At 48.9% G+C, this 26699-nt stretch overlaps 8 protein-coding genes across 10 annotated transcripts; 5 read left to right on the top strand and 3 right to left on the bottom strand.

The window, feature by feature from the left end:
- Positions 1-129: 129 nt before the first annotated feature.
- FOXG_10442 (sulfite reductase (ferredoxin)) lies at positions 130-6197 on the top strand. 2 transcript variants are annotated; one of them, XM_018389784.1, is made up of 4 exons: positions 130-791; positions 995-1143; positions 1344-5732; positions 5783-6197. In XM_018389784.1, the coding sequence occupies exons 1-4, from the start codon at positions 746-748 to the stop codon at positions 5810-5812; spliced, it is 4614 nt and encodes a 1537-aa protein (XP_018248115.1). In that variant the 5' UTR covers positions 130-745; the 3' UTR covers positions 5813-6197. The 2 variants fall into 2 exon arrangements, with proteins under 2 accessions (XP_018248115.1, XP_018248114.1); XM_018389783.1 differs by having other exon boundaries at positions 1344-6197.
- Positions 6059-10531, bottom strand: FOXG_10443 (chitin synthase 2). Of its 2 annotated transcripts, XM_018389786.1 has the most exons (3): positions 9933-10531; positions 7675-9374; positions 6059-7623 (listed from the first exon to the last, which is right to left on the bottom strand). In XM_018389786.1, the coding sequence occupies exons 1-3, from the start codon at positions 10067-10069 to the stop codon at positions 6458-6460; spliced, it is 3003 nt and encodes a 1000-aa protein (XP_018248117.1). In that variant the 5' UTR covers positions 10070-10531; the 3' UTR covers positions 6059-6457. The 2 variants fall into 2 exon arrangements, with proteins under 2 accessions (XP_018248117.1, XP_018248116.1); XM_018389785.1 differs by lacking the exon at positions 9933-10531 and having other exon boundaries at positions 6100-7623; positions 7675-9928.
- Positions 10532-12202: 1671 nt separating this feature from the next.
- FOXG_10444 (uncharacterized protein) lies at positions 12203-14310 on the top strand (the record flags this gene model as incomplete). The annotated part of the gene is made up of 3 exons (XM_018389787.1): positions 12203-12610; positions 12657-13377; positions 13431-14310. The coding sequence occupies 3 exons, from the start codon at positions 12203-12205 to the stop codon at positions 14150-14152; spliced, it is 1851 nt and encodes a 616-aa protein (XP_018248118.1). The 3' UTR covers positions 14153-14310.
- Positions 14311-14892: 582 nt separating this feature from the next.
- FOXG_10445 (uncharacterized protein) lies at positions 14893-18126 on the top strand. Its single transcript, XM_018389788.1, has 2 exons — positions 14893-16193; positions 16241-18126. Exons 1-2 carry the CDS (start codon positions 15003-15005, stop codon positions 17909-17911), a joined length of 2862 nt encoding a protein of 953 aa, XP_018248119.1. The 5' UTR covers positions 14893-15002; the 3' UTR covers positions 17912-18126.
- Positions 18127-18443: 317 nt separating this feature from the next.
- Positions 18444-19613, top strand: FOXG_10446 (uncharacterized protein). The gene is made up of 2 exons (XM_018389789.1): positions 18444-18671; positions 18726-19613. Exons 1-2 carry the CDS (start codon positions 18533-18535, stop codon positions 19544-19546), a joined length of 960 nt encoding a protein of 319 aa, XP_018248120.1. The 5' UTR covers positions 18444-18532; the 3' UTR covers positions 19547-19613.
- Positions 19614-20016: 403 nt separating this feature from the next.
- FOXG_10447 (uncharacterized protein) lies at positions 20017-21207 on the top strand. Its single transcript, XM_018389790.1, has 2 exons — positions 20017-20453; positions 20503-21207. Exons 1-2 carry the CDS (start codon positions 20132-20134, stop codon positions 21033-21035), a joined length of 855 nt encoding a protein of 284 aa, XP_018248121.1. The 5' UTR covers positions 20017-20131; the 3' UTR covers positions 21036-21207.
- A 1626-nt stretch (positions 21208-22833) lies between these two features.
- On the bottom strand, positions 22834-23245 carry FOXG_20299 (uncharacterized protein; the record flags this gene model as incomplete). The annotated part of the gene is made up of 2 exons (XM_018400569.1): positions 22834-22986; positions 23225-23245. The coding sequence occupies 2 exons, from the start codon at positions 23243-23245 to the stop codon at positions 22834-22836; spliced, it is 174 nt and encodes a 57-aa protein (XP_018248122.1).
- Positions 23246-24229: 984 nt separating this feature from the next.
- On the bottom strand, positions 24230-25685 carry FOXG_10448 (CMGC/SRPK protein kinase; the record flags this gene model as incomplete). Its single annotated transcript, XM_018389791.1, has 2 exons — positions 24230-25450; positions 25536-25685. The coding sequence occupies 2 exons, from the start codon at positions 25683-25685 to the stop codon at positions 24230-24232; spliced, it is 1371 nt and encodes a 456-aa protein (XP_018248123.1).
- Between the last annotated feature and the right edge of the window lie 1014 nt (positions 25686-26699).

Consider the following 26699-nt stretch of genomic DNA (forward strand, 5'->3'; position numbering starts at 1 on the left):
TTGGTTGATTGCATTACATAAGGCACAACAGGCCAATTGAACATCAGCTCGAAGCAAATCCAAAGCTCCTCATTCGCTATCGGTGGGCGCGGAGTCGTGCACTGGTCCTTGTTCCAGCGGAAGGCGCGACCCTGAGAAAGCACCCCCAAACTGTCGACAGGACGCACTGAGCCCCGCCGTCCGGGGCATAGCATCCCGCTAATCGATCACGCAATCGAGGGCGAGGATTCATACAAGCCAATCTTGTGGCCATTGAGCGGCGTCTGGATGGAATTTGCAGCTGTTTTTCTAACTAAATTAATGGCGCGGGGAAAAAATCGGCGAATGGAAAAGAAAAAATAAGACGTGCGAATGAGCAAAAGCACAGCCGAGGGACCGGACCCAAACAACAAGACCAGACGGAACGAGGGGCGTCTCTAAAGTTAAGGCAAAAGGGCGTGTCTCTGCTCGCTCCAGTTTACAAACTTCTTCTCTTTCCTTTGAGCGTTGAGCAGAGGGAAGAAACCTTTTTCTAATTCTATAGAAAAGGAAGAAAACCACTCACAATCCTCGGATCTTGCTTTGTTGAGCGAGTCCGTCATTGAGATTTCTTTCCTTTCTCTCCATCTCTCTCCTCCATCTTCCTCTTATACACCACTCTCCCTTCTTCGAGTGAAGCGCAAGCAGCTTTGTCTGCTCTGTCTGTTTAAAAGACAGCTCGATCATAATACCCGACGAGCCGAATACGACGACGGAAAGCGACACAATGGACGCTGCTTCACAGCACCAGATCAAGACTCCTGAGGAGGCCGGTGAGTTTTTCTTTATGCTAGACGTTGGAGGCGGTACGGGGATGATGCATGAGTTCGAGATAACCTGCGACTCTGCAAAGCAATTGAGCTTTGTCCGCGCAGATGGAACATCTGCAAGTCAGAGTGAACAGGAAGTTCTCAATCTCAATCAATCCTGCCTGCCCCGCAACAAGACAAATTGATTGCTAATGCGCTTCTCATAGTGGCTCGAATTGCCTACCTCTCCAGCGATGTCGTTGTTTCTGTCCAGCCCGCCATTGGCACCGACTCCGAATTCTCTTCTCACCTGAACCGATACGCCAGCCGCAAGGACAGCAGCTTGGTCGCTCAGAGTGCTGATACAGTTCCTGAGGTTAGTCTGCTCAAGGGCCATTTACCCCTCCTAAATGGTCTCCGAAAAATCCCCGATCTCTTTTGGAGGACTCTATAAGCCACTGCTACTCATAAACCTATGAAAAGGAATGTGAATTGAATGGTTTATGCATAGAGTTCGCTAATCGAGCCATTGCGATATTGGACCACGTAATTGAATATAGCTGACCGTCAAACCAGATCATCCCCGTACGACACAACACGGATCCTCTTCTCTCAGTATACACACCCATCCGAGCTGGCAAGCTCGTCTCAGTCACCACCACATCCAACATCCTGCTCCCATCCGTCTCACACCTATACAAATTGGCCAACTACCCTGTTGTCCTTCACGTCTCTCTTCAGCCCCGGACGTTCCCCGACTACTCGGTTATTACCGCCGTTCGTAACTCGGGATTCACATTCGTTCAGTCTGAGACCCTTCAGGAGGCCCAGGATTTGGCTCTGACTGCTCACGCCCTTGCTGTCCGAACTGGTAAGGGTGTCGTTCACTTCTTTGCTCCTTCCACATCGTCAAAGGACAAGCCTATTGCTATCGAGGATGCCGCCGTTGTTCGCGACGTTCTCGATATCGAGAGCGTTCGCCGATTCCAGGCTGGCTCTGCTCCCTCTTCACAGACCGGAATCTACGCGGACGATGGCCACATTGCCGTTTCTTCAGATCACGATGCGCCAGCAGTGAATCATGGTACCGCCGCGAGTGGAAACCTCACTGTACCCCCTAGCGCGAACGCCTCCAAGGCTCCCTCAGCTGGAACATCGGTCAAGTCCAGCCAAGATAGCGAGGCCAGCACTCCTGTTGCTCCTTCATCAGTCGCCACCACCGTCGAGACTGCCCCCCCTCAGGTTACATCCGAGGATATTTACAAGTCAGCTGGACGTATCTGGGCTCAGCTCAAGGCATCAGTTGGCCGGGAGTACAGTGCCTTCGAGTATTCTGGCCCTCCTGATGCTGAGAACTGCCTCTTCATCTTCGGCTCCGATGCCGGTGCCTTCGCTCAAGCCATCGACGAGGCCCGCCCTGAGGAGATCTTCGCCAACACCGCCATTCTTACTCCCCGCCTCTACCGACCTTGGATCGGCTCTAGACTTGTCGAGGCCATTCCTCGATCGGTCAAGCGAATCGCCGTGTTGGAGCAAATCCACCGCAAGACTACCAAATGGGGTCCTCTCCTCATTGACGTCTTGACTTCCGTGAAAAGCGGCCCTGGTGGCGTTGAGGCTATTGTTGGCCACCAGCTTGGCTACATTGCCCCCGATGTTGTCATTCAGGCCCTGCGTGGTGTTCTGCAGAACCTCACTGCCGAGAAGCCTATCCAAAACCTCGAGGTCGGCAAGAAGGAGGCTTGGAAGGAGCCTACTGGTTATGACCTCCAGACTCCTCAGCTCGAGACCGCCTATACCAAGATTCTTGATCAGCTCTTTGGCAAGCGAGCTTACGTTGCCAATGCTATCAAGTCTTCTACCACTGGCCTTTCTCCTAACGTTGCTGCTAGCCCTGAGTTTGGCTTCGGTTCCCTCCTGGCTCGCAAGCAACGTCGTGGCCAGTTCGTTTCTCAGGTTAAGGATGCTGCTACCAATGGTAGCTTCACTACCGATGCTCCTAAGAGCTGGTTGGCGCGATGGGCTATGAACGCTGATGATGCTACCAAGTCCACTGAGATTGCCGATGATGTCATTGCTAGACTTGAGACCGATGGCTCTTCGCTGGCTGCTGAGCTCCTCTCTGCTAAGGGTCTTTTCCGAAAGGAGTCCCTCTGGCTGACTGGCTCTGATGCCTGGTCATACGATCTTGGCAACTCTGGTGTTCACCACGTCCTTGCCTCTGGCGAGAATGTTAACATGCTCATCATCGACTCTACTCCTTATTCTGAGAGGGCTGCTGCTGATGCCAACCGCCGTAAGAAGGACATTGGTCTATATGCCATGAACTTTGGTAACGTCTACGTTGCTTCTACTGCTGTCTACAGCTCATACACCCAGGTTCTCCAGGCCCTCCTTGAGGCTGACAAGTTCGAGGGTCCTTCCGTCGTTCTTGCTTACCTCCCATACTTCGGCGAGACCGACTCTCCTCTCACTGTTCTCCAGGAGACCAAGAAGGCCGTTGACACTGGTTACTGGCCACTGTATCGATGGAACCCCGATAACGAGAAGAAGGGCGAACCCAACTTCTCTCTCGACTCTGAGCTGATCAAGCAAGAGCTCAAGAAGTTCCTTGCCCGTGACAACCAGCTCACTCAGCTGGCTGCCAAGGAGCCTAAGTTTGCCGCTGCCCTTGTCAAGGACTTCGGAAGTGAGGTGCGAGCCCAACAAAAGAGGAAGGCTAAGGATGCGTACAACCAGCTCCTCGAAGGCCTTTTGGGCGCTCCTCTCACCATTCTATATGCTTCTGACAACGGCAATGCTACTACTCTGGCCAAGCGTTTGGCTAGCCGAGGTCGTGCTCGCGGCTTGAAGACTACTGTTCTGGCTATGGAGGACTACCCAGTTGAGGATCTTCCTACTGAGGAGAATATTGTTTTCATCACTTCCACCGCTGGTCAGGGTGAGTTCCCCCAAAATGGTCTGCCTTTCTGGGACGCCATTAAGGACAACACTGGTCTCGACCTCGCTGCCGTGAACTACTCCATCTTCGGTCTCGGTGACAGCCACTACTGGCCTCGAAAGGAGGACAAGATCTACTACAACAAGCCTGCCAAGGACCTTGACCGTGTTTTGACCAATCTTGGTGGTAAGCATCTGATCGATATCGGCCTTGGTGATGATCAGGACCCCGATAGCTTCCAGACCGGTTACCAGGAGTGGGAACCCAAGCTCTGGACCGCCCTCGGTGTCGATAAGGTCGATGGCCTTCCCGATGAGCCCCCGCCTATCACCAACGAGGACATCAAGCTGGCCTCCAACTACCTCCGTGGTACCATTGTTGAGGGTCTAAACGACCCCACAACTCTTGCTATCTCGGCCTCCGACCAGCAGCTCACCAAGTTCCACGGAACATACATGCAGGACGATCGTGATATCAGAGATGAACGAAAGGCTCAAGGTCTTGAGCCCGCCTACTCTTTCATGATTCGATGCCGTCTGCCTGGTGGTATCTCCACTCCCAAGCAGTGGGTTCAGATGGACGACATTGCCAATGAGCTTGGTAATGAGACCATGAAACTCACTACCCGACAAACCTTCCAGTTCCACGGTGTTGTCAAGAGCAAGCTCAAGCCTGCTATGCAAGCTATCAACCGAGCTCTCATGACCACCATTGCTGCCTGTGGTGACGTGAACCGAAACGTCATGTGCAGTTCGCTCCCTACCCAGTCTAAGTACCACCGTCAGGTCTTTGCCTGCTCTCAGCTTATCAGCGACCACCTCTTGCCATCAACCACTGCCTACCACGAGATTTGGTTGACTGATGATGATAACAAGAAGACACAGGTTGCTGGTGATGCTGTCCAGGACTTCGAGCCTCTCTATGGCCCTACTTATCTGCCTCGAAAGTTCAAGATCACCATTGCGATCCCCCCTCATAACGATACTGATGTGTATGCTCACGACATTGGTCTGATTGCTATCAAGGGAGAGGACGGTAACCTTGCCGGTTTCAACGTTCTTGCTGGTGGTGGTATGGGTGCTACCCACAACAACAAGAAGACATATCCCCAGACTGGTCGCATGTTCGGCTTCTGTAAGACCGAGGATGTGCACATCGTCTGCGAGAAGATAATGCTCGTCCAACGTGACAACGGTGATCGCAAGAACCGAAAGCACGCTCGTCTCAAATACACCATTGATGACATGACTGTGCCTGTCTTCCGCAGCAAGGTTGAGGAGCTCTGGGGCAAGAAGTTCGAGAATGAGCGACCTTTCGAGTTCAAGAGCAACGTTGATACCTTTGGTTGGCAGAAGGATGAGCACGGCCTCAACCACTTCACGTTCTTCATTGAGAACGGCCGTATTGAGGACACGCCTGAGTTCCAGATGAAGACTGGTCTGCGTGAGATTGCCAAGTCTCTCAAGGGTCAGTCTGAGTTCCGTCTCACTGGTAACCAGCATCTCATCCTCAGCAATGTCGCTGATGAGGATCTTGACGATGTCAAGCAACTCATGAAGAAGTACAAGCTCGACAACATCCAATTCTCAGCTCTTCGTCTCAGCTCTTCTGCCTGTGTCGCTTTCCCTACCTGTGGCCTTGCCATGGCTGAGTCTGAGCGATACCTGCCTGTGCTCATTTCCAAGCTTGAGTCATGCCTTGAGGAGAACGGTCTTCGCCAGGACTCTATCGTCATGCGTATGACCGGTTGCCCCAACGGCTGTGCTCGTCCTTGGTTGGCCGAGGTTGCTTTCGTCGGTAAGGCTTATGGTGCTTATAATATGTACCTTGGTGGTGGTTACCACGGCCAGCGCCTCAACAAGCTATATCGCCAGAGCATCAAGGAGGATGAGATCCTCGCCATCATGAAGCCTCTCCTCAAGCGATATGCTCTTGAGCGCAACGAGGGTGAGCGCTTCGGTGACTTCTGTGTCCGCTCTGGTATCATTGTTGCTACCACTGATGGCCAGAACTTCCACGATAACGTAAGTCTATTTGAGCCCATTGCAAGTAACAAGAACTAACAGCCATCCAGGTTGCCGAAGAAGAAGAGGACGAGGAATAAATAAATCACGACTAAAAAGACTGAACGAAAATTGTGGTTAGCATCAATCGGGACAGGAAAAGAATGAAGGATCTGTTGGATGAACCTTGATATCATGATTTGTTGCTTTATTTTGCATAGCTTGATGTGGTATTTACTTGGCCGGCGCAACTGATAAGAACGCATTTATTCCATGTAGAAAACACTTTCGCAATGATTTGAGACTTTGCGTGAACCATCCAGATTGTTGAATGACATAGACTCTATCTCAACTTCAAGCCTAAAACTTAATTAACCCTTGCTTCACATCCATGAACATTTAGTAGAGATTATCTTAACAAGCACTATCGTATTGAACCCGGGGTATACATATTTATCCTCTGTTATTTACACAATTCATACCCCAGAAGCGAATTCCTGACATATGTCCATTAAACAAAACTTTCTGATCAAAACATTCGTTGCCTCGACAATCATGGCCGGCATCACATAGTTTTTCGAGAACTCATCTGCTCAATCGTCATCCTCCCAGTGAAAAGAGCTGGGAAGAGTTCATCATTTCCATGCAGATGTAAATGCCAAAACGCCAAACCACGCCGATGCAGATGCCCATTTTCTAAATGCATAACAAAAATCAAGCGCAAATAGTTCAAGATGATGTGTACATCAACTGCGTAGGTTGCTCGACACACTGCTCATCTTGTCGTTGACTCTCTCTTTTAGACCGCCCATCCATCGCGGTGCCTTGAGACTCAAGCGCACGCGACCTTCCACTATCATGTTGATCACGTTGAGGACGGCAAACGTGGTGGAGCCGATGGCACGGAAGACGGCGAGAGCGGCGACGGACCAGAGGAGAAAGCGCAGGTAATAGTTATCGCCAATGCCTCTAGCACTGTAAATCTCCGATACAGCCATACCAAGGATACCGTTGCCGATCATCCATGTGAGGACGAGGTAGGTTCGCACACTTTTGTAGTAATCCTCTTGCAACTGAGATTCGCTAGGTGGAGACTCGGGAACTTCGAGACGATCACGGAGATTGCGAAGAGCCTCATCGTATCCACTGTCAATATCGAGCTGTTCACTGGGCATTTCCAGCTCGACAGTCTCACCCTTACCCACAGCACCACCAAGATCAGTCTTCATGACGTTGTCACCCTTGGTACCCCAGGTAACATCGTGTGTGTTACAGAAGGCGTAGACTTGTAAGGTGCAGATGTAGCTGGGAAGAAGGATAAAGTACTGGGCCGAAGATGTGATCATGTGCCATGGATCGAGATACAAAATAGACATGATGAAGTACATGCCGATCGTAGACAGGATAGACACAATCATATTCGTAAAGACGTTGTCACCCATCTCGATCTTATCGTCTTTGGACGTGAGTTGGTGAATAATGATGTAAAATGTAGCAAATGTCGTGTAAACCATGATGATGCTGTAAATAATCATGCTGATCAGGTATAGCTTCTTGGAGCCTTGAGGTCGATTACCGAGAGAAAGGATAAATTGTGTTGATATGAGAAGCACGCAGGCATACCGCAGAATGTGGAAGATGACGGTAGCGATGTTGTGTCCGAACGGGTCGACTTTGGGGTCTGTCAAACCGCCTGCAACGAAGTAGAAGGTGAGATAGAAGTTGGCCAGGGAGAAGAAGGTGAACATGAGCTGAATGAACTGATACAAGAACTCCATGTGCAGAAGGATTTTACGAGCAAGGGTGTGGTCGGTAAACCAAATCTGCTTGAAGTGGACAAGGGAGTAAACAGCGGCAAAGAAGGCACCATTGAGCCATCGACGACGTTGTGAGATGAATTCAGGAACAGTATCTACACCGAGTTAGTGTTGCATTCATGATTCAACGTAGTAGAATATCTTACCAGGCACATCGGTTTCACCGGTACATCCCTTAACGTACTTGAGAACCCATCTCTCACCACGTTTCGCGACCAACTCCCAGCAAAGGATACGATCTTCAGCAAGGTACATGTTGGCAGTGAAGACATCAGCGTGTTGACCATGCAATGTCTCACCCTTGAAGTACTGGCTGAGAGGACCGTGACCAGTCTCATCATTCTGAAGCGCGTGGTATCGGTACGCACTCAGGGCACCGGGAAGGACAGTAATGTATCCGAAGACGGACTCGAGAGGCTTATCAAGGATGTTGGACATTTTATACTCGAAGTTCTGGGACGCAACGAGAGGATTGAGCAGGTTAGCGCCCAGTCTGCCCTTCATCGCTTTAATCTCTCCACAAGCACCAGCGACGTTGGAGTCAGTATCGAAGGCCTTCCAGAGATGGTACAGTGAGGTGCCACTGGGGCGAGTACCAACATCCAGCAAAATGCAGACGTTCGGGTTGAGAGCCTTTCCAAAGGCATTGAAGAACCAACGGTGAGAGTTTAGCTTACGCTGGTTCTTTTCCTTGAGACAGAAGATCATTTGGCAAGGAACAATGCCCTTCTCGGCACCCTTGAACTTGAGGTCGGAATCGAGAGAGACCTGGGTTGTGTATTCGTAGACGTGTGCTTGCACAGCGCGGTTGTTGACAAAATTCTTTGCGATACCGTGCTGGTAGACACCCATGGCAGCGAGCGCATCTAGAGTGCGAGGGTGGATCTTCTCTCGACCATCAGAGACAATGCAGACGACAATCTTTTGCCATCCAGTCTCACCCCAGGTACGGGAGCGCGATCGAGAGCAGAAGTGCGAGATGTTCTTCATGACGGCATGCATCGTTCGAGTGAATCCTATTTCATCTTCGTTGTACATAGTGACACAAATGAACAATTCCGTCTCTCGAACAGTCTTGCCAAAGGTTTGTCGCAATGTGTAGCCTCTTTCGACAAAATCATCAGGGTCGCACGTAACAGCGGTGTAACGCATGTGAGTGAACTCAACCTCGCCTCTTCGAGGCAAGAAACTGTACAGAATTGTCGGGATTTTACACTCCAGCACCAGCTCACCGTTGATGAGCTGGACCTCCTTTCTTGACATTTGAGGTGCGCGAACGCCTCTTCTCTCTTGTGCACCAGTCGGGGCAGGGCCATAATGCTCAACCTTGTCGTAGTCTTCCATGTCTCCCTCGTTTAGTGTGTCTTGCGACTCAGAAGACATATATGAGCTGCGGTCAACTGGATGAGGTCGTGCATCACTCAGGTCGGATTCAGGCGCAAAGACATCGTCGTCGTAAGTATCATGCAAAGGAATAGAGATAGTCGCATCGTCTGCAATTGGCGGGACAGGCTGCCTTGAGTTTGAAAAGAGAGGTGCCGGAGGGAGTGGACGTCTTGGACTGCCGCCGTATCTCGAGGATGGTGTTCCTGGTCTGGGGCTCCCATTCAGATCGGAAGGCTCATACATGCCATCTGAAGGAGGAGGTCTTGATAAGTCGGATCTTGTGAATCCGGACACCCGTGACGAGGGCGTCCAGGGTCGCTGGGGAGAGCCATCATCATGCATACCATAGGACACGTAGGAACCCCCTGGGGGCGCCATTGATGGGGCATCGTCGAAGATGGAACCGGATCTCGATGATCGAACACTCGGCTGATAGTTGAGGTTTCGAGGACTTCGGATACTAGGAAGTTTGTCATGTGAGTTTACATCCCTTAAGCGGCTCAATGGGCGCGGTGGTACGGGAGGTGTCGTGTCTAATCCAAGGTGCTGTTGTTCCTTGTGAACTCTTCGCCTGTCGCTGATACCATCGGGAATCTCTGGTAGATCTCGAGGAAGATCTGCAAATGCGACGTGGACACTAGTTCTATTCTTGTTCTGCAGCTTTGCAGTCTGGCCGCCGATAATTGGCCTCTTAGGCAATAAAGTCTGGGATTCGGCCATTGAAGAAGCGTATGAAGGGGGATTTGGTGAAGGATGTTCTTGATTCTCGTTGGAGATATTCTCCCGGACGTCATCTTGTTGGACAGGGCTGGACCTGAAGGTCCGTTCCTCCCTTTCTGAAGACATGGTGATGTTCACAGGTGAAATTGACAATGGAGGAGGAAACGCTACTGGCGGTTCGAGAGGGGAGGGTGTTGTCTTTGAAGGTGAGGTAGAAGGGGAAACAGAAGGAGATGAGGGAGGGCGTGCAGGAGGTGTTTGTGTCTGATTCTGGCTAGGTGGTGAGGGTGGTACATACGTATGAGAGTCGTAGTGTTCTTCGGATGTCAACAGTCTCACAGCAGCGGGACTGTAACCGGTGGGTGTGTGATGAAGGTCCTCGTCATCATAGGGAGGGAGGCTGTAGTCGGGCGGGCGCGACATATTCGGGTCCATGACTGGCGAGGAGAGGCTGGAATGGAATGCAGTGGACGCGGGTACTTGCGACAATACGAGCTGAGCTATTCGAGTAACGGTTCAGGGTCTAAAAAGCGAAGGATACTTTGTATCTCGACGGCTGCTGCCGCTGAGACGATCCGAATCGCGTACTAGAGATGGTGAAAGCAGTGTTGGTTTTGATGTTGATTTGCGCCTCTTGTTGGTAGTTGAAACTCTGATATCAACGAGGCGTTGATTGTGCACGAGCTTGTGGTCGGTGTAGGTTTAGATTGTCGTCGAATGGCGGTGGGACAAGACAAAGACAGCAGAGACAAACAACGCGCAAATAGTATCGCAATACAAAACAATGAATGATTCTTCGGAATGTCTCCTTTTTTTCTCAGGATGTTGTAGTACAATAGGACAGGTAAAGTAAAGTACGGAGCGAGCGGAGCTTTGGATCGGGTTTGGTTGCGGGCATGAGAGAGGTGAGGATCCAATGGTGGGGGAGGAGCTTAACAAGGTAATCCAAACAAATTACGTCGCACTGTTGGCATGGCAACGCATCCAAATTGGGACAGCTCTGTCTTACATCAGGTCTCACAATTTCTGGCGGCCCGCTTTGTTTCAGTGACTGGGAGACCATCAGTGGAGGTTGATTAATTGCCTGCATTTCTTCAACATTCAATTCATTGCCTTATGTCTCTCGCTTATATTCTCAATTGCACAATTCAGAATCATCGTGACATTCAGACCTCTTACTCAACTGTTTACTTTCCTCCCGAAACGCCCGAGGATGAACTACAGGTGTGACGATCACCTAGCAACAGTAACACAGCCTTCCCTGAACTATGGATCATGGCGCTTAGCATCTGAAAGTGGATACTCTATTCAACGGTCTCGATCCTACTCTGTACCTGATCGGTAAATAACAAGCAACCACAGACGTAAGCTCGGAGTATTTAAAATTCTGATCCATAGGTAAACTTGAAGGGTGAGAACAAAGGGGGAAAGCGCCGGCCAAGCTAATACCAGGACTATCGAAGTAGTTTCATCCCCTGATCTGAAGGGTCGAATCTTGTCAAGCCTCGATGTACACTCCAAGCTTGGAAACAAACCTTTGTTTTCGGACAACCTCAATAACCTTTTCAACGCCACAAACACATGACCAATGTTTTGACTTGGCTTTATGGTTCGTACTTACAAGGTTAGAGTAGACGCATTCTTCTTGGAACTTGAACGTCTTGAAGTGAGACTGTGCGTTGGTTGACAAGCTATACCCTGGATACGTCAGCCACGAGGCGAGATCACGATCGCAAAGCAAGCATCCAGTTTAATATAGATAGGCGGGCGGGCCACAGCATAAACGAGCTTTAGACTCTATGATGCGATTTTAGAACCGCTACAGCCACGAGAACTCGAAACCCTAGGTATTTATCAATGCGTATCCAGAAAGAATTAAAAAAAAAAAAAAAAAAAAAAAAACATGAAATATCACTTTGTGAGTACTAGTTCATGATGCGAATTACAAGAGCATGAGCTTCAGTCCCAGAGATTCCTTGTCATATATGAATAGGTAGTCTTCAAATGGCTTTCTATATAAGGCCTTTTCATGAGTAACTAAGGCTGTTATCACAACCTCGGTCAAGCCTATTGGTGAACGTTAAACAACGTAGAAACTCTACAATCATTATAACCACTTCCCCGCGTTTTATCGTATAATCGATATCTGAAATGCCGACAAGCAGATTGAGGGGGAGTTAACGTTCGTGAGCCAACGAAGCCAACAGAAACGGTATCAATCAAGCTAATGAGCGCACCCGATGCTTCTGAAAGCCGAGATCGTCAGAGAGAATGGCAAGACCAAGATGCGAGTTTCTTGTCCTCTGATACTTCGGACCTTGACACGTCAATGGCTTTGAGAAGAAGGCAGAGTCGTCATCGATCCAACCACCACGCTGCATAAGATGCTCACCACTCAAAGTATACAGGAAGAAACCCCGAGATGCCACATGGATTGTTCTTTTAAGAAGAGGCACCATCCTTGAAAGGGGCTTGAAAATGTTTCCCCAGCGCTTTTCGAGGTCCTGCTTCCAATGGGTTTACAAAATCTGTCATCTCATATCACTGGATCATTAATACGCAGCCGAAATGGAAACGATTAAAGAAACTCAAGGTGAGCTTCGCTCCGACCCGACACCACAAGATGGCAGGACTCCTGAAGCCAAGACGAGATCAGCAACTGCAGTACTACAAAATCCACTGGCCAACATGACGCATGACGAATTGGTCGCCGATGCAGAGAACCTCGCCCAGGATAAGGGATTGGACAGCTATAGGCCGTGGTTTTCCAAAGGCGCACTCGTAGCCAAAGTCATCAACACGCCGAAAGGATACGAGGCGATAGAGGAGTTGACCGAGGAGGACAAGGAGCTCCTAAGGAACGAAGATGAACATCGTTGGAAGTCTCAGCCAAAGATGCTTTACTTCCTCTGCGCATTGTGTGCGGGTTGCGCTATTGTGCAGGGCATGGATCAGACAGTCATAAATGGTGCACAGGTAAATCCTCCCTGAGTATCGAGAGACAAACAGACTAATAATCCAGCACTTCTACTTCGAAGAGTACAAAATCAAAGATAGAGCGCTGCAAGGTCTGACAAACGGCGCACCTTATGCCTCTGCTGCCCTCATCGGATGCTGGCTCAACGCCCCCTTAAACAGATACTTTGGCCGTCGAGGAACCATCGCCTTTTCCTGTCTCTTGGCTTTCGTCACAGGAATATGGCAAGCTGCTGCTAACAGTTGGACATGTCTACTCATTGCACGCTTCACCCTCGGGCTCGCAGTTGGCGCCAAGTCAAGTACCACTCCCGTATACGCAGTTGAATGTGCACCCAAGGCAATTCGAGGCGCCTTGACCATGATGTGGCAGATGTGGACGGCTTTCGGCATCATGCTCGGCTTTGCTTCTTCTTTAGCTTTCCAGAACATCAAATGGCCGAATCAGTACGCACCTTGGAGATGGATGATCGGTTCAACGGCTCTTCCACCGTTGATCGTTGGTCTTCTGATTTTCCTTCTCCCCGAGAGTCCACGTTGGTATATGGATAGGGGAGACTTTCAGAAGGCATACCTTTCGCTTAGGAAGCTTCGTCGGGATGACCTTCAAGCTGCTCGGGATCTCTATCTCGCTTGGAAGTTCTTGGAGGCCGAGCAAAACTCCAAAGAAGGCCGGAAAACTTTGAAGGAGCTCTTCACAGTACGGAGGAACTGGAGAGCTGCGCAGTCTTCGTGGTTCTGTATGCTGATGCAGCAGTTCTGTGGTGGTATATTTCGCCCAAACCATCTCTTGAATAGGATGTAACTAACAAGTCCACAGTAAACGTGATCGCATATTACAGCACCAAGATCTTTACAGATGCAGGATATACCCGCTCTCAAGCCCTCCTGGCCTCATTCGGTGGCGGTGCCATCAACTGGATCTTTGCGCTGCCTGCAATTTGGACTATTGATACCTTTGGCCGCCGTAACCTCCTGCTAGTTACGTTCCCCATGATGAGCGCTTGTCTGTATTGGACCGGCTCATGCTTCGGTATTCAAGACAACGGTCTTCGTCTTCCTCTCATCGCCACCAGTATTTACATCTTCATGGCCGTTTACTCACCTGGTCTCGGTCCTGTTCCCTTTACATATAGCGCAGAGGCATTCCCCTTGCATATCCGGGCTCTTGGTATGGCCTCAGCAACATCAATCACCTGGTCATTTAACTTTTTACTCAGCTTTACGTGGCCGATGATGGAAAAGTCATTTAAACCCTCAGGCGCCTTTTACTGGTATGCGACGTGGAACGTGGTCGGATTCGTATTTACGTATTTCCTGCTTCCAGAGACGAAGGCGCTGTCGTTGGAGGAACTGGATATCGTGTTTAGCATTCGGAATCGTGATCATGTTCGATACTACTCCAAGCGAATGGGATGGTATGCAAAGCGTCTCATGGGTCGTAGCCCGGACCCCATGCCGCCGTTATATGAGTTGGAGAATTCTACGGTGGGATCAATGTCCGGCGAGGCAGTCAAACAGACGAATAGCTCATCTGTTTAAGAGGTAGTTGTGAATGATCGATGTAACGTATTGGAGCATTTTTCTTAGATTACCGGGTGGGAGCTTCGATTGATCCTCGGAGTACAGGATTTGGCCAAGATTTAATTGGTGTCTCTTGGTAAATATTAGGCACTTTATGATGCGAGTTTATGGGAAAGGCTTGACCTTTAGGGCTCATGATCTAAATGCCCAACGTCGCCGTGCTGTCTTTCAGAGCGTCTTAGGAACGGGTCTCGATGTCTCGCCCAGACTTGTTGCATAGATCGTTTGAGTAGGAAGATCAGACGAATGCTCCAAGTGATAGTGAATCAATTTTGTCGATTACGGCCACGAATCCTATCGTTGTTCGGAACGAAGACGATAAACAAAAGTTCCAGAGCATATTCGTCTTAAAGTGTAAGGTGACAATAAGATGAGCACTTCGCCATCAATGAAGGATCGTCAGGCAAGACATTACAGGGCTCAGGTACCAACTCTGAAGGAACAACATGTCCAATTCAACTTGCCGATGACTGCTACGTAGTAGTTTCGCAAGACAACCCCGTATCTGGCAAGCTCAGAACAATATGACTTGAAGATCTACCTAGGTATCATTCAGTCTGACTGTTGTGTATGAGTTTTATTTGAGGGCAGAGCTTTGGGTCCCCTGTAACTGTGTTACCCACCGTAGATAGCTCGCCATAGTGGAGACCAATCACTGTGAGATCTCAGCCGAGGCTTGCGAAGTACCTCTTATCACTGAGTGACGAGACGGGATCTTCATTCCAAAGCTCTCACCTCCTCCTTTACCTTTCATATCTCGTAATTCCCCATCCATTGGCATTGTAAAGCTTCACACCAAGAAGTTACAATGGATGAAAAGGCACATCTTCCGCCTTATAGCTCCGTTTCGTTGCCAGCGCCGCTTGGCCTTCATCCTGGTCAACAGCGGAACAGACGGTTGTTGCGTCGCTCACGCGGTATCAGGTTCTTTGCTCTAGCCTGTTTGACCTTCATTGTCTTTGCACAATGGCGACAACTCGCACCGCGAAATAAGACTACTTTGTCTATTCAGAAACTCAATGAAGATCTCGAGACGTGTAAGAAGTTCCGTGTCAAGCCGCAAGACCCGCCTGGTCTCGGCCGAGATAAGAATGCTCGTTATATCGACGGCGGCAAGCCCACTTTGATCAAGAACGCTACTATCTGGATTGGAGAGCCCCTCGAGGGAACCAGTCAAGAGGATGCGTATGCTGGCAAGGGCTGGGAGTGGGTGCAGGGCGATGTCTTTCTCGAGAAAGGTCTCATTCAGCGTGTTGAGAAGGACATCAAGACTGCTTCGCTACCTGATGACACAGTTGTCTACGAAGCTCATGGCCGCCGTCTGACCAGCGGTATTGTTGACACTCACAGCCACGCTGGCGTCTACCCATTGCCCTCTCTTGAGGGAAACTCAGATGGCAATGAGATGTCGGATAACATCACACCTTGGGCTCGAGCTATCGACTCATTGCTCCCGCTTGATCCTCAAATCGAGGTCATCAAGTCTGGCGGTGTTACTACTTCACTCATCCTTCCTGGTTCCGGCAACAATATTGGCGGAGAGGCCTATGTCATCAAGCACGCAGTTGGCAAGCCTGATGGCCGCAAGGAAATCAGTGCAGTGGACTTGCTTGCCGACCCAGACCGCAACTGGCGATATATGAAGATGGCATGTGGTGAGAACGCGAAGCGTGTTCATGGCCGAGTTGGAAATAGGCCATTCAGCCGTATGGGTGAAAGCTACGAGTTTCGCCACGCTTTTGAGCAAGCGAGAGATTTGATCCAGAAGCAGGATGACTGGTGCGCGAAGGCTGAGTCTCAGGGTGTTGAGTCCTTGGATGAGTATCTTCCTGGCGAGATTGCCTGGGAGGCTCTCACTGCTGCGCTTCGTGGTCAGGTTCATATCAACACACATTGTTACACGATCCCCGACTTGGAGGCTATGGTGGATCACACCAACGAGTTCAAGTTCCCTGTTCGGGCCTTCCATCATGCTCACCAGACATATCTGGTGCCCGAGGTAAGAACATGTTATATTAAAAGGCTTCTTTTACTAATAGCTATTAGATCCTCAAGAGAACCTGGGGCGGACGTCCTCCTGCATCTGCTCTCTTCGCTGATAATATGTTCTACAAGACCGAAGCATACATTGGCTCAGAGTATGCTGGAAAGATCCTCCACGAAAATAACCTGACAGTAGTGTATGTCAGCGACAACCCTGTGATCAACGCACAACATGTCCTTTTTGAAGCAGCTAAGGCTTACCACTACGGCCTTCCTTACCACGTCGCACTGGCCAGTGTGACATCTGCTCCCGCTGAACTACTCGGTTTGGGCAAGCGTCTAGGAAAAGTCAAGCCTGGTTTTGATGCCGACGTTGCTGTCTGGGATAGTGACCCTCTCAGCGTTGGCGCAACCCCTGTGCAAGTCTGGATTGACGGCACAGCTCAGTTCGAGGACCCTATTGAGCTGATGAAATCACAAGAAGCAGCTGTATCTGTCGAGAAGCCTGCTGAGATTGTTGAGGGGCCAAGCAAGCTCGATACCGTACTCTTCACTGGTGTCAAGAAGGTGTTCCTTGAAGATGAGAAGACTTACGAATCTCAAGACAAGCCAGTCAATGCGGTTGTTCACAACGGCAAGATTTCTTGCATTGGAGCTTGCGAACGGGAGTTCCAAGCTGTGGCTGCAACTGGCGCAAAGACTATTGCACTCAAGAATGGTTATTTGACTCGATCTTTCACAGCTGTGGGTGGTACTCTGGGTCTCAGCGAGATTGATGCCGAGGACGCAACTAACAATGGACCCAACCCGTTGATCTTCTCTCGGGCTATCGATGGCCTTGCTCTTGACTCCAAGAAGTTGCACGTTGCCTCACGATACGGAGTTACCAGAGCCGTCTCAGCACCAGTCTTTGTGGGTGGTGCAACCCATTTCGGTACCAGCGTCGGATTCTTGACCTCGGCATTGACAACTCTGGAAGAAGGCGCAGTTTTTGCTCCCGACCTGGCAGTTCACTACACTCTGGACCTGAATGTCAGAGGTTCAACTAGCTATTCAGCCGCTTTCGGTGGACTGAGAAACAAGTTACTTACAGCCGCTACAACCCCGGAACCTGCGAGCAATCCGTTTTCAGAAGCAGCGTACCTCAAGAAGGTGATCAGTGGCGAGCAAGTTCTGGCCCTCACCATCAACAGTGCAGATGGTATTGCAACGGCTCTTCGAATCAAGTCTGAGATCGAGGGTGTCCTCACAACAGCTGACTCAAGCAAGAGAGTTGGTGGTCTCAAGCTGGCCATCATTGGTGGTGCCGAGGCTCACCTGCTGGCCAAGGAGCTTGGAGAGGCTGGCGTTGGAGTCATCCTGTCGCCGCTGCAGGCAAAGGGTGAAAGCTGGGACTCACGTCGCGCCTTGACCGGTGCACCACTCACCAATGGCACAACCATTGATGCCTTGGTTGACGCAGGCGTAGTTGCTGCGATTGGACTGCAAGAAGATTGGGAGCTTCGTGACTTGGGTTTTGCAGCGGGTACTGCTTTCAAGAACGGAGGTGGACGGTTGAATGAGAAGGAGGCTATCGATCTTGTGAGTAGCAACATTTACAAGATTCTTGGGGCGGATGAAAAGTCAGCCAAGGACTCTGGTCACTTTATGGTGACTGAGGGTAGCCCTCTTGAGATTGGATCGAGAATCAAGGCTGTTGGCCATGGTAGGGGTGATGTATCTGTGTTTATCTAGGTGTACCTTTTGATAGCATACGAGTACTTGGGTTAAAGAGTTGGATGAATTACATGCGTTTATCTAAAAGATCCACCATTTAGATGGCTTCCTTGAAGTTCACTCCTAAGGTCAAGATACATGAGTCGAGTATGGAGTTACACAAGACGTCATTCTCATGTCTCTTACCCTACCTAAGCTTTACTAAAGTCTTCATAATACTTATGAGAGTTGAGTACAGCATGTGTTCTTAATAAACTCTTTCTCATCTCCTTTGATGTGAGTGTTGTAGATTTATAATATGAGTGGCAACTTGCAAATGAGGCCATCGCCAACAGAAATACAGTGGGAGCCGACCCTTCGGGACGCGGGGATTACAAACAGTGACGCGCGGGAGCAAAGTGGAGCATCGCGCGCGGGTAATGACCAAGAGCGATTCCATTGGCTGAAATCGTAAATCTGGTCGATTTCGGCAGAGGTTTTCGGAAGCAGCAAGCAGAAATCGGAAAATGCTCCACAAGCCATGATGGCCCCATTATCATGGGACAAGAGGATAAATAGCTTGAGGACCCCGCCATGATGGAATGAGCTACGGTAGAATCATATACAAGATAAAGTATAGTAGCCAACAGATAGCAGTTCATGTGGAATTGGCCTCTAATTGCACGAAGAAATTTTTCGACATCTTTATTCAAGTCGTTTTCGTTTTCATCTCAGAGACATTCACATTCATCCACCATGTCAAAGGTTGCCCCTGTAATTGCGCTATCCCATGGCGGTGGTAAGTCGACACCATATGATCTGGCTCAATTGCCGGCATAGCTAACACTGTTAGGCCCGATGCCTGTTCTTGGCGACCCTAAGCATGAAAGCATTGTCTACTCCCTAAAGAACCGCGTCCCCAAGATCCTCAAGCTCGGCACCCCAGATCAACCCCGAGCCATCATCCTTGTCACCGCCCACTGGTCAACCGCAAAGCCCACCATCTCATCAGGCGCATCTCATAAGTTACTCTACGACTACTACGGGTTCCCTCGTGAATCATACTCTCTCAAGTACCCAGCACCCGGACACCCAGAGATCGCAAACGAGATCGCCGATGCTCTGCGCGGAGAAGGTCTCACACCTGAATTAGATGACGAGCGAGGATGGGACCACGGAGTTTTTATTCCGCTTCTGCTCGTCAATCCCAAAGCCGACATCCCCGTAGTCCAGGTCTCAGTTCTTGAGTCAGAGGATCCTGAAGAACATCTCCGCATGGGCGCAGCACTGCGAAAACTGCGAGCCAACAATATCGCCGTCGTTGGTTCAGGGTTTGCAAGCTTTCATAACATTCGCGCCATGATGATGCTGATGAATGCGGGGTCTGAACAGCAGGCGCAATTCCGAACCTTGTCTGATGAATGGAACAACACATTAACTGAGGCGACGCTCAAGAAGGATACAGATGAGCGGTGGAAGGCTCTCAAGGGGTGGAGAAAATTTCCATATGCTGATATGATGCACCCGCCTAATGGAGGAGAGCACTTTATGCCATTGCTTGTGTGCGCGGGAGCAGCAAGGGAGGGAGAAGAGACGAGAAAGTACAACGATGAGTATGTTGGAGTTGAGATTAGCACATTCTACTGGGGATCGGAGGAAGAGAGCAAACTGTAAATGTTTATCGATTTTAGCATTGTTGAATAGAGTATCATGGTTATTTGGTATGCTTGTTTTAAGCCAAGCTTGAGTGTGGGTGCCCCTCATGTCAGAACCTCAATTGGTAACTCCATCTCACTCCCATTGGAACAGAGATCCCTACCGATCCCCTGATTTACAGGTACAAATACTTCTGACAGCAGGTTACATGCAACAGGAAAGATGTGCATCCTGTGCTGCAGATGCAGGCAGAATATCAATATCGAAAAGCCGCCTCAAACCCACTATTCGTGACCCGCTGCCGTCATCACGGGCTTGGCTCGCCCAGTTCGCTATTGTCAAGAGTCTTAGCTGACGTCAAGACGAAAAAAGAATCAAGTCTATAGAATCTTTCGAGGCCAAGAAAAATCTTGTACAATTACACATTATGATATTGTAAAAATGTTCAAAACTGGAATTCGGTCGTTGTCCTGCCGTTTAAATACATCCAACGCTGCAAAGCATCTCCCACGCTTCACTGCCCCTCCAAAATCCGGCATACAACCTCACACTCGCACACTTACACCTTCACCACTACGAAAGCTCTATACAACAGCAAGCAGCATGGGTCAACATTACAAGCCCACAATCGACGCACAAGTCGTCAAAGTCTTTGTTCTCGAGACTGATACTCCTCATCCTGATACTCAGACCGAGCGCGGTTCGTTTGGTGAGATTCTGCATCGCCATTTTTCAGAGGCTGGAAGCAAGCACCATCCTCCGCTGGGCGTTGAGACAGAGCAGGTCTTTGTCGTGACAGAAGAGGGCGGTCGCATGCCGAAGGTGGAGGAGTTTGAGGGTTACGATGGGCTGCTCATTACGGGCAGTATGTATGACGCGCATGGCGACAACCAGTGGATTCATGACTTGCTCGATCTTTTGAAGCGTGAGTAGCCCGTTATTTCTCTCTTGGAAGGTAAACTCACTGTTCCTAGAACTATGGATAAAGCGCCCAGACTTTCACTTCACAGGCGTTTGCTTCGGCCATCAGGTCCTCTCTCGTCTTCTAGGAGGCAAAGTCGGCCCGTCACCTACCAACGACTGGGAACTTGGTCACAATGCAATCACCCTCACACCTGTAGGCAAACGCCTCTTCCGTACACACGATGACAAAGTCTACCTCCATCAAATGCACCAAGACCAAGTTCTCGAAGCCCCCACGGTCGAGTCATCCAACGGCCTTCTCAAGCCCGACACTGACGTCCATGTTTGGGGTACGAGTAATCACACATCCATTCAGGGATTATATATTCCCAACCGGCTATTCACGTCACAGGCGCATCTGGCTTTTGATGAGGACATGGTCAAGAGACAGATTCAGATGAGAATTGACAGTGGTGGGATCAAGGATCTGGAGCATGCGGATCGGGCGGCTGAGACGGCGGATCTAGAACATGACGGAGAGCAAGTTGCGTCAGCGATTCTGAGGTTGTTTAGGTACGACGATGATGGTATGTCGTGGGACTAAACTGGTTTGCATAGACCGGAAAATAGATGGCAAATTTGGGTAAAATGTTCTGAAAGGGGGTCTAATATCATGATCCTTTTCCCCTCAGCGTATGAGAGACGACGGCTCAACTTATTGATTCTCTTCGGCTATGAGATCCGATAATTAATGTCACTGAATAAAATTTCTTGAATATTATCATCCATATTTAAATACTCCCTGAATCAAGGAGTATCCATACTTCGTAGATCGAAACATAGTCAAGATAAGTGATACAATCCGTGTGAGCTTGACCAGCTATAATTTATGCCAAACAGCTTTCTGCTTTACAGGCACTCTATCGCATTGATTGACATCGAATTCGGTCCCAGCTATAAGAGACACCATCTCGAACCTGTGGCTGTTTTCTTCCCCTCAAGGTACGAAACTGGCACTTCCACGAGTTTGAGCGAGACGAAGGGAAAATACTAGAGATTCGCTCGCTATCCTTGCAAAAGGTTGCCTTGGGCATAGTTCAATCGAATTAGTCGTTGTATCAAGTTCGGCGTGCGTGATACTTGGCGACAGTCTCGATACAGCCCACGGTCAACGCGCTGAGGGTTAAAGGATGCTGCTTTTGTGTTGTAGCACATGGTTTGAAGTAATATTCAATTGTGATTGACATAGACGCTGAATTTTGACCATGTAACAATATGGAAATAAAGACGTGTCGCGCTTTGAATGTTCTTGAGGTATCATGTGGCGTTTTACTGTCTGATGAATGAGACGAGGGCTTTCCCCGGAGCGAAGTCTCTTTGGCATTGCTGTAGTATCAAGTTGTGGGTGCAGCACCTGTTCTTCCCCTTGATGCGTTCGCATTACTGATAGTCTCCCGCGGCAGCACACTCGGTGCATCATAGCTGGGGTTGATCAAACACAGGCTGACCATTATGAGCTGACCAGAGGTGTCGATGAGCTCGCATTTTAGATGTGGGACTGAGGTGAGAGTTGGTATTAGAATTCATTGTCTAGGTCTTACCAGAGTATAAAAGGGTATACTCACACCAGTATCCGCTTGGGGATACTTCTCCATGCTGGTTTTATATGACATTGCCGCAAAGACCACAATTGCAATGTTGGATGCTGTAGTTTAGGATACGCACTCTAGATTCCGGTTGCTGTAAAGTCCGAGCCATTTTGCATATCTGGGCGGAGGCATAAATCTCTTGTGTCTTTCCGTAGTGCTCCTCGACATGGTTTACTACTGATCTAATCAGCGCAGTCCCAGCCAGGTGTCTCCTCCTTGATTTTGCCTTTTTTATGCTTACAGGGACGCCTGCAAGCTTAAACTCCCTGAATGCTGCTTCAATGGCCATTGTCTCTCGCCATATCTTTATGCCTTGCTTCCCCTATGTTCACATGCCCGTCTTCTGAATCGAAATCTTCCCATGGTTCAAATTTCTAGGGACGCACTGATTACTTGGCTCTTTTTTGTAGATCATTAGTCAATGGCGTCCTCAGCCAAAGTGCCTTAGCTCTTGACATACTCCGCTCTCGTTGGACGGCTTGGGGCCAGCCCTTCATAGGGAAAGCTCTAACATGAACCTAGTAAGAGACTCAAAGCTTTGGCTGTGAGAGAACCTATATATTTATGGACGGATAGCTAAGTAGTGATTGTCATATGAATCATTAGTCTCATAAAATTGTTCTGAGTATTGAAGTTGCTCTGTGTAATAGGGTTCTGGTATGAGGGGGCTCCTTACCATGCCAAAGTAGAAAAGAACTTTGTGTGTGCATGAAAGAGGCTGCAGATTGCCGATGTTTTTATCAATTCAGATCATTATTCCATTGAGGTGCCAGAATACTTGAAAATATAATTGTATGAAGAACAGGGCAAAGAAAGTGCAGAGTCTGTTCTGAACCAGTGCTCCATACCGGCGGTATAGGCCATCTCCTTGGGCAAGTAACTCTTACCCTTGAGAGCATCTGGAAGCTGATGGTCGAAGGTGTTTTTAGGAGTGAAATTCCGATATTAAAGATGGTCTTGTTGGCCGGAGCCCAAGTCTTGGTAAAGATAGTCGAGGGAGGCCAAGCTTTGGGTAATACATGCCCCTTCTTCATGCCTCTGTCTCCTCGGTTCAATATGTTAAGTAACCATAGCAAATATAATTAAGTGATTCAGCCAGTCCTGAGAAGTAGCAGTTATATTCTATATAATAAAGAATTCTTACAAGCATAGAATCATTCGCCATATTGGCAGAATGAAATATGGAAATACCAGTTCAAAGTCAAGGAAGGTACAGTATATCATAACACTTCTTATAAAGAGGAATGATTCTTTGAGGAGAAAGAGAAGACTGGGGCAGGCATATACGGAGTATTTATACACGAAATTCTTCGCAAAGATCGTTAATATAGGTCACTCTGAGCGCAAGTTTGTGCTTGAGTCCATAATCTTGAGCCTGAAAATACAAATCTCGCATAGTTTTACTCCAAGCTGTTCTCGATATCGTGTGTCCCTTTCTTGACGGCTTCTAATCGTTGCAATTTACTCTAGTCTGCTTGCTTAGAGTTATGCGCAGTGGAGGTCTTGGAAACCAAGGCATGATACAAACTTCTAGAATCAAGACTAAGCTCTCAACCAAATATATACAGGCCTACTTGTACCCTCCCCCTTTGCGGGGATAAATGCTTTGCAGGGACATTGTTTGTTTTACCATCAGTTTGGGGGATACCTCCTTATTTTCTACCATCGTTTGCAACAGTCGCTATTTCGAATCGCCGGTTGTAATGATCACTCTTGTAGACTACTGTTTTTATATATGATTTTCTGTACGAAAAACAGAAGCACACATGTTCTTACTCCGAAATACCCAACAAGCATGAAAACAATTAGTCAAACCAGCACATACCCACGACAGTGTGGTTGATCTCCATATCGCCAATTGTCTCAAACGTTTCCCTCAATTGAACAGCCCTGTTCATTCGCAGCTGCAAATAAGTACAAACTATGTATGATTGCACATGACATATGTGAAAGATCCGATGACCACATGAATGTTATTCACTGGTCACTTACAAGACTGAGAGTTTATGGCAATCACCCAGTTTCCACAGCTATGACAAGAAAAAGCATGCATCAATTGGTATTAAGTAAATCTGATTTATGATCCATATAAACAAACGCTTTTCCCAAACTCGCTAATTCAGAATGCCAATCCCATTTTTAACATCAATCATGAAGCCGCAAGCTTCTTCAGCTCCGGCAAGGCCCACTGTTTCATCCATCGTGACTCCAGCAGGTCTTTAGCCGTTATCCTATCCTCAGGGCGGAAAGTAATTATCTTTTTCATCATATCAATAAAAGCCTCCTTCTCATCCTTTGACATGGGCTTCATGCCGCTCTCCTTTCGTCCTTGTTGCACACAGCGCTCAAAGCGGACATCCCATGTGAAACCGCCCTGAGTAGTGGCTTGTGACGACGCCTCTTCTTCGACGTCCTCGACCCAGTACTCTGATCGCTTGGCGCCGTAGGCAGACCACTCTTCTGGGATTTCACCAAGAAGATCAATTTGGTCTTGAAGAATGTCATCTTCCGAGAGGGTCCAGGCGTCGAATAGCGGGCGTTGTCCGACGACGTTCCAGAGGAGACAGCCAAGGCTCCAAATATCGGAGCTGAACGAGAGAGGTTGACACACATCGGGGAATTGAGTTTCGGGTGCCCGGTAGCGAATCGGAGCGTTGGAATATTGACGCTTTTCTTGACTCGGTAAATAGGACTCGCCGAAATCGCCCAGTAAGATCTTTGCATCTGCCAGAGCTACATCCTCGCTCTTTTGACCAAGCCAAATTGGCAGCACAGCGTTTCGCGGTGCATTTTCGTCAAGAGGAAGTCCGTCGAGTCTCGTCACAGGGACTGTCGTTGGATGACTATGTCGCTCGTGAAGTTGATCAGGCGACAAGCGCTTGATTCGGTCCGGAAGCTGGAGCAAGATGTTGTCGAGGTGGAGGTCGCCGTGTACTACACCGCCTTCATGGAGGTACGCGATGGACTGCACAACTTGAACGGCGATAGCTCGGGCAGTCCGTGGCTGAAAGAGTCTTGTGAAAAAGGCGTCCTTCGCAAGACGCAGCGACATCATCGCCGGATCGTTAACCAGACAGGTGTGTCTTCCATTGGGACCATCGAAGTGAAAGTTATCGGTGACATGTCTAATGAGAGACCTTCCGGGATGTTTCTTCGTGGCTTTGGCTTCCAGACGCTGAAGGACATCGACTTCTGTTGAGTCTTCACCGAAATCTGCTAGTACAATCTTCAATGCGGCATACTTCTGTTTCAAGATGTCCCATGAGAGCCATACAGTTGAGTATCCACCGTGGCCGAGCTTGTTGAGGACCAGGTAGCGGTTATTGATGGTTTCACCTAGGGATACGGGATGGAAACCCCCAAGGCGGTACTGTTCGAGGTTTTCGACATGTTCGATGTAGTTGTAGTTGTAGCCCCATGTTGATCAGTCTAGTATTATGGTCTTCCATCATCACAGCTGGCTGTGTTGTTTGAGCGGTGACGGTAGCCAAACCACGAGTGGCAGCTTTTGAGATGAGGCCATTGAAACGAAAAGACGTCTTCCTCGCTCCAGATATGAGGGTGAGTGATGGTCGCCGCAGCGACTTGAGACTGCAAGTAGCCATTTTCACGAAGAGGTTATCGTCTATCGGTGTAGGTATTTCTTGTGTCCATGGGCGTATTCAGAAATGGGGCCATTCCGTTATGTTTGTTATTAGGTAGGTGTAGTAGGTATAATAAGTGAAGATACAATTTATTCCATAGGTAAAGAGAACGAGAGACAGAAGATATAGGAAGGGGAGGAATGCAAGAGTTTATGAGTAACACGCAGAAGCCGAAATCCGGGGTAAAATGTGCTAAACTGTTACTCATAGCTCGGAGCTATCATGGGTCACTCTCGGCTCAAGGGAAGTGGATACGGCGCCGGGAGAGCCTGAGGCATCATTTCGGCCAAGTTCCGTGTTACGGTGTGAGACTCTGTTTATGTTGATATGATTGACTCCCTGAAACAGTTGCATTAAATCATCAGTTTCACGCGTTAGCGTTGGCGCTCTCCCGGGGTTGTCGTCCGCGGGAGTTGACGGGAGGGAAGACTTTGAAGCTTCTTCTGTATCTTGACCTTGTTTGGTGGGCCACGGTTGGAATCGGGCAAGTTTAGTCGAGGAAGCTAGAAAAACCATCGAGTCGTGTGACTCGAGACGAGTATCAGGAGTAATTGATATCTGGCATGTTTAATCAGGGGGATAATTGTGTGATTTGGGTGAAGAATTGGCATCTGCTGTATGCATCATGATATGATACCATTGATAGCCATCTTTTCTGTACCTGATGATAGATGCCGGTTCCGGACACCCGGAGTCTCCACACTCCAGCTCCAGCTCCAGCTCCAGCTCCATCTACAGCAACAGCTTCAAAATCCGGGGTAAGCTATTGACTGATCCTTCAGTTGCTTGGCAACTCCGTTTGCAAGTGCTCCCAAGAAGTTCATCTCTCAGAATATCTTGAGCAATACAATGGGGAACAAGCATCTCCTCGTTAACTATCACATTCGATGTTGTAAGACCTGGCTTTGATCAACCATGAAGTTAGCCAATCAGCATCTTTCACACTTTCTTGACCGCTATCATATGATGCATAAG

This window comes from Fusarium oxysporum, chromosome 7 (genome assembly GCF_000149955.1).
Source record: "Fusarium oxysporum f. sp. lycopersici 4287 chromosome 7, whole genome shotgun sequence".
Lineage (NCBI taxonomy): Eukaryota > Fungi > Ascomycota > Sordariomycetes > Hypocreales > Nectriaceae > Fusarium > Fusarium oxysporum.

Bases quoted from the DNA above. Each gene is read 5' to 3' on its own strand.
- FOXG_10447 (XM_018389790.1), top strand. From the start codon at position 20,132: ATGGGTCAACATTACAAGCCCACAATCGACGCACAAGTCGTCAAAGTC. The intron at 20,454-20,502 runs GTGAGTAGCCCG...CACTGTTCCTAG, and splicing joins CTTGCTCGATCTTTTGAAGC to AACTATGGATAAAGCGCCCA.
- FOXG_10442 (XM_018389783.1), top strand. From the start codon at position 746: ATGGACGCTGCTTCACAGCACCAGATCAAGACTCCTGAGGAGGCCG. The intron at 792-994 runs GTGAGTTTTTCT...CGCTTCTCATAG, and splicing joins CAAGACTCCTGAGGAGGCCG to TGGCTCGAATTGCCTACCTC. The intron at 1,144-1,343 runs GTTAGTCTGCTC...CCGTCAAACCAG, and splicing joins GTGCTGATACAGTTCCTGAG to ATCATCCCCGTACGACACAA.
- FOXG_10443 (XM_018389785.1), bottom strand. From the start codon at position 9,760: ATGTCTTCAGAAAGGGAGGAACGGACCTTCAGGTCCAGCCCTGTCCAA. The intron at 7,624-7,674 runs GTAAGATATTCT...AACTCGGTGTAG, and splicing joins CGGTGAAACCGATGTGCCTG to ATACTGTTCCTGAATTCATC.
- FOXG_10446 (XM_018389789.1), top strand. From the start codon at position 18,533: ATGTGGAATTGGCCTCTAATTGCACGAAGAAATTTTTCGACATCTTTA. The intron at 18,672-18,725 runs GTAAGTCGACAC...TAACACTGTTAG, and splicing joins TGCGCTATCCCATGGCGGTG to GCCCGATGCCTGTTCTTGGC.
- FOXG_10445 (XM_018389788.1), top strand. From the start codon at position 15,003: ATGGATGAAAAGGCACATCTTCCGCCTTATAGCTCCGTTTCGTTGCCA. The intron at 16,194-16,240 runs GTAAGAACATGT...AATAGCTATTAG, and splicing joins AGACATATCTGGTGCCCGAG to ATCCTCAAGAGAACCTGGGG.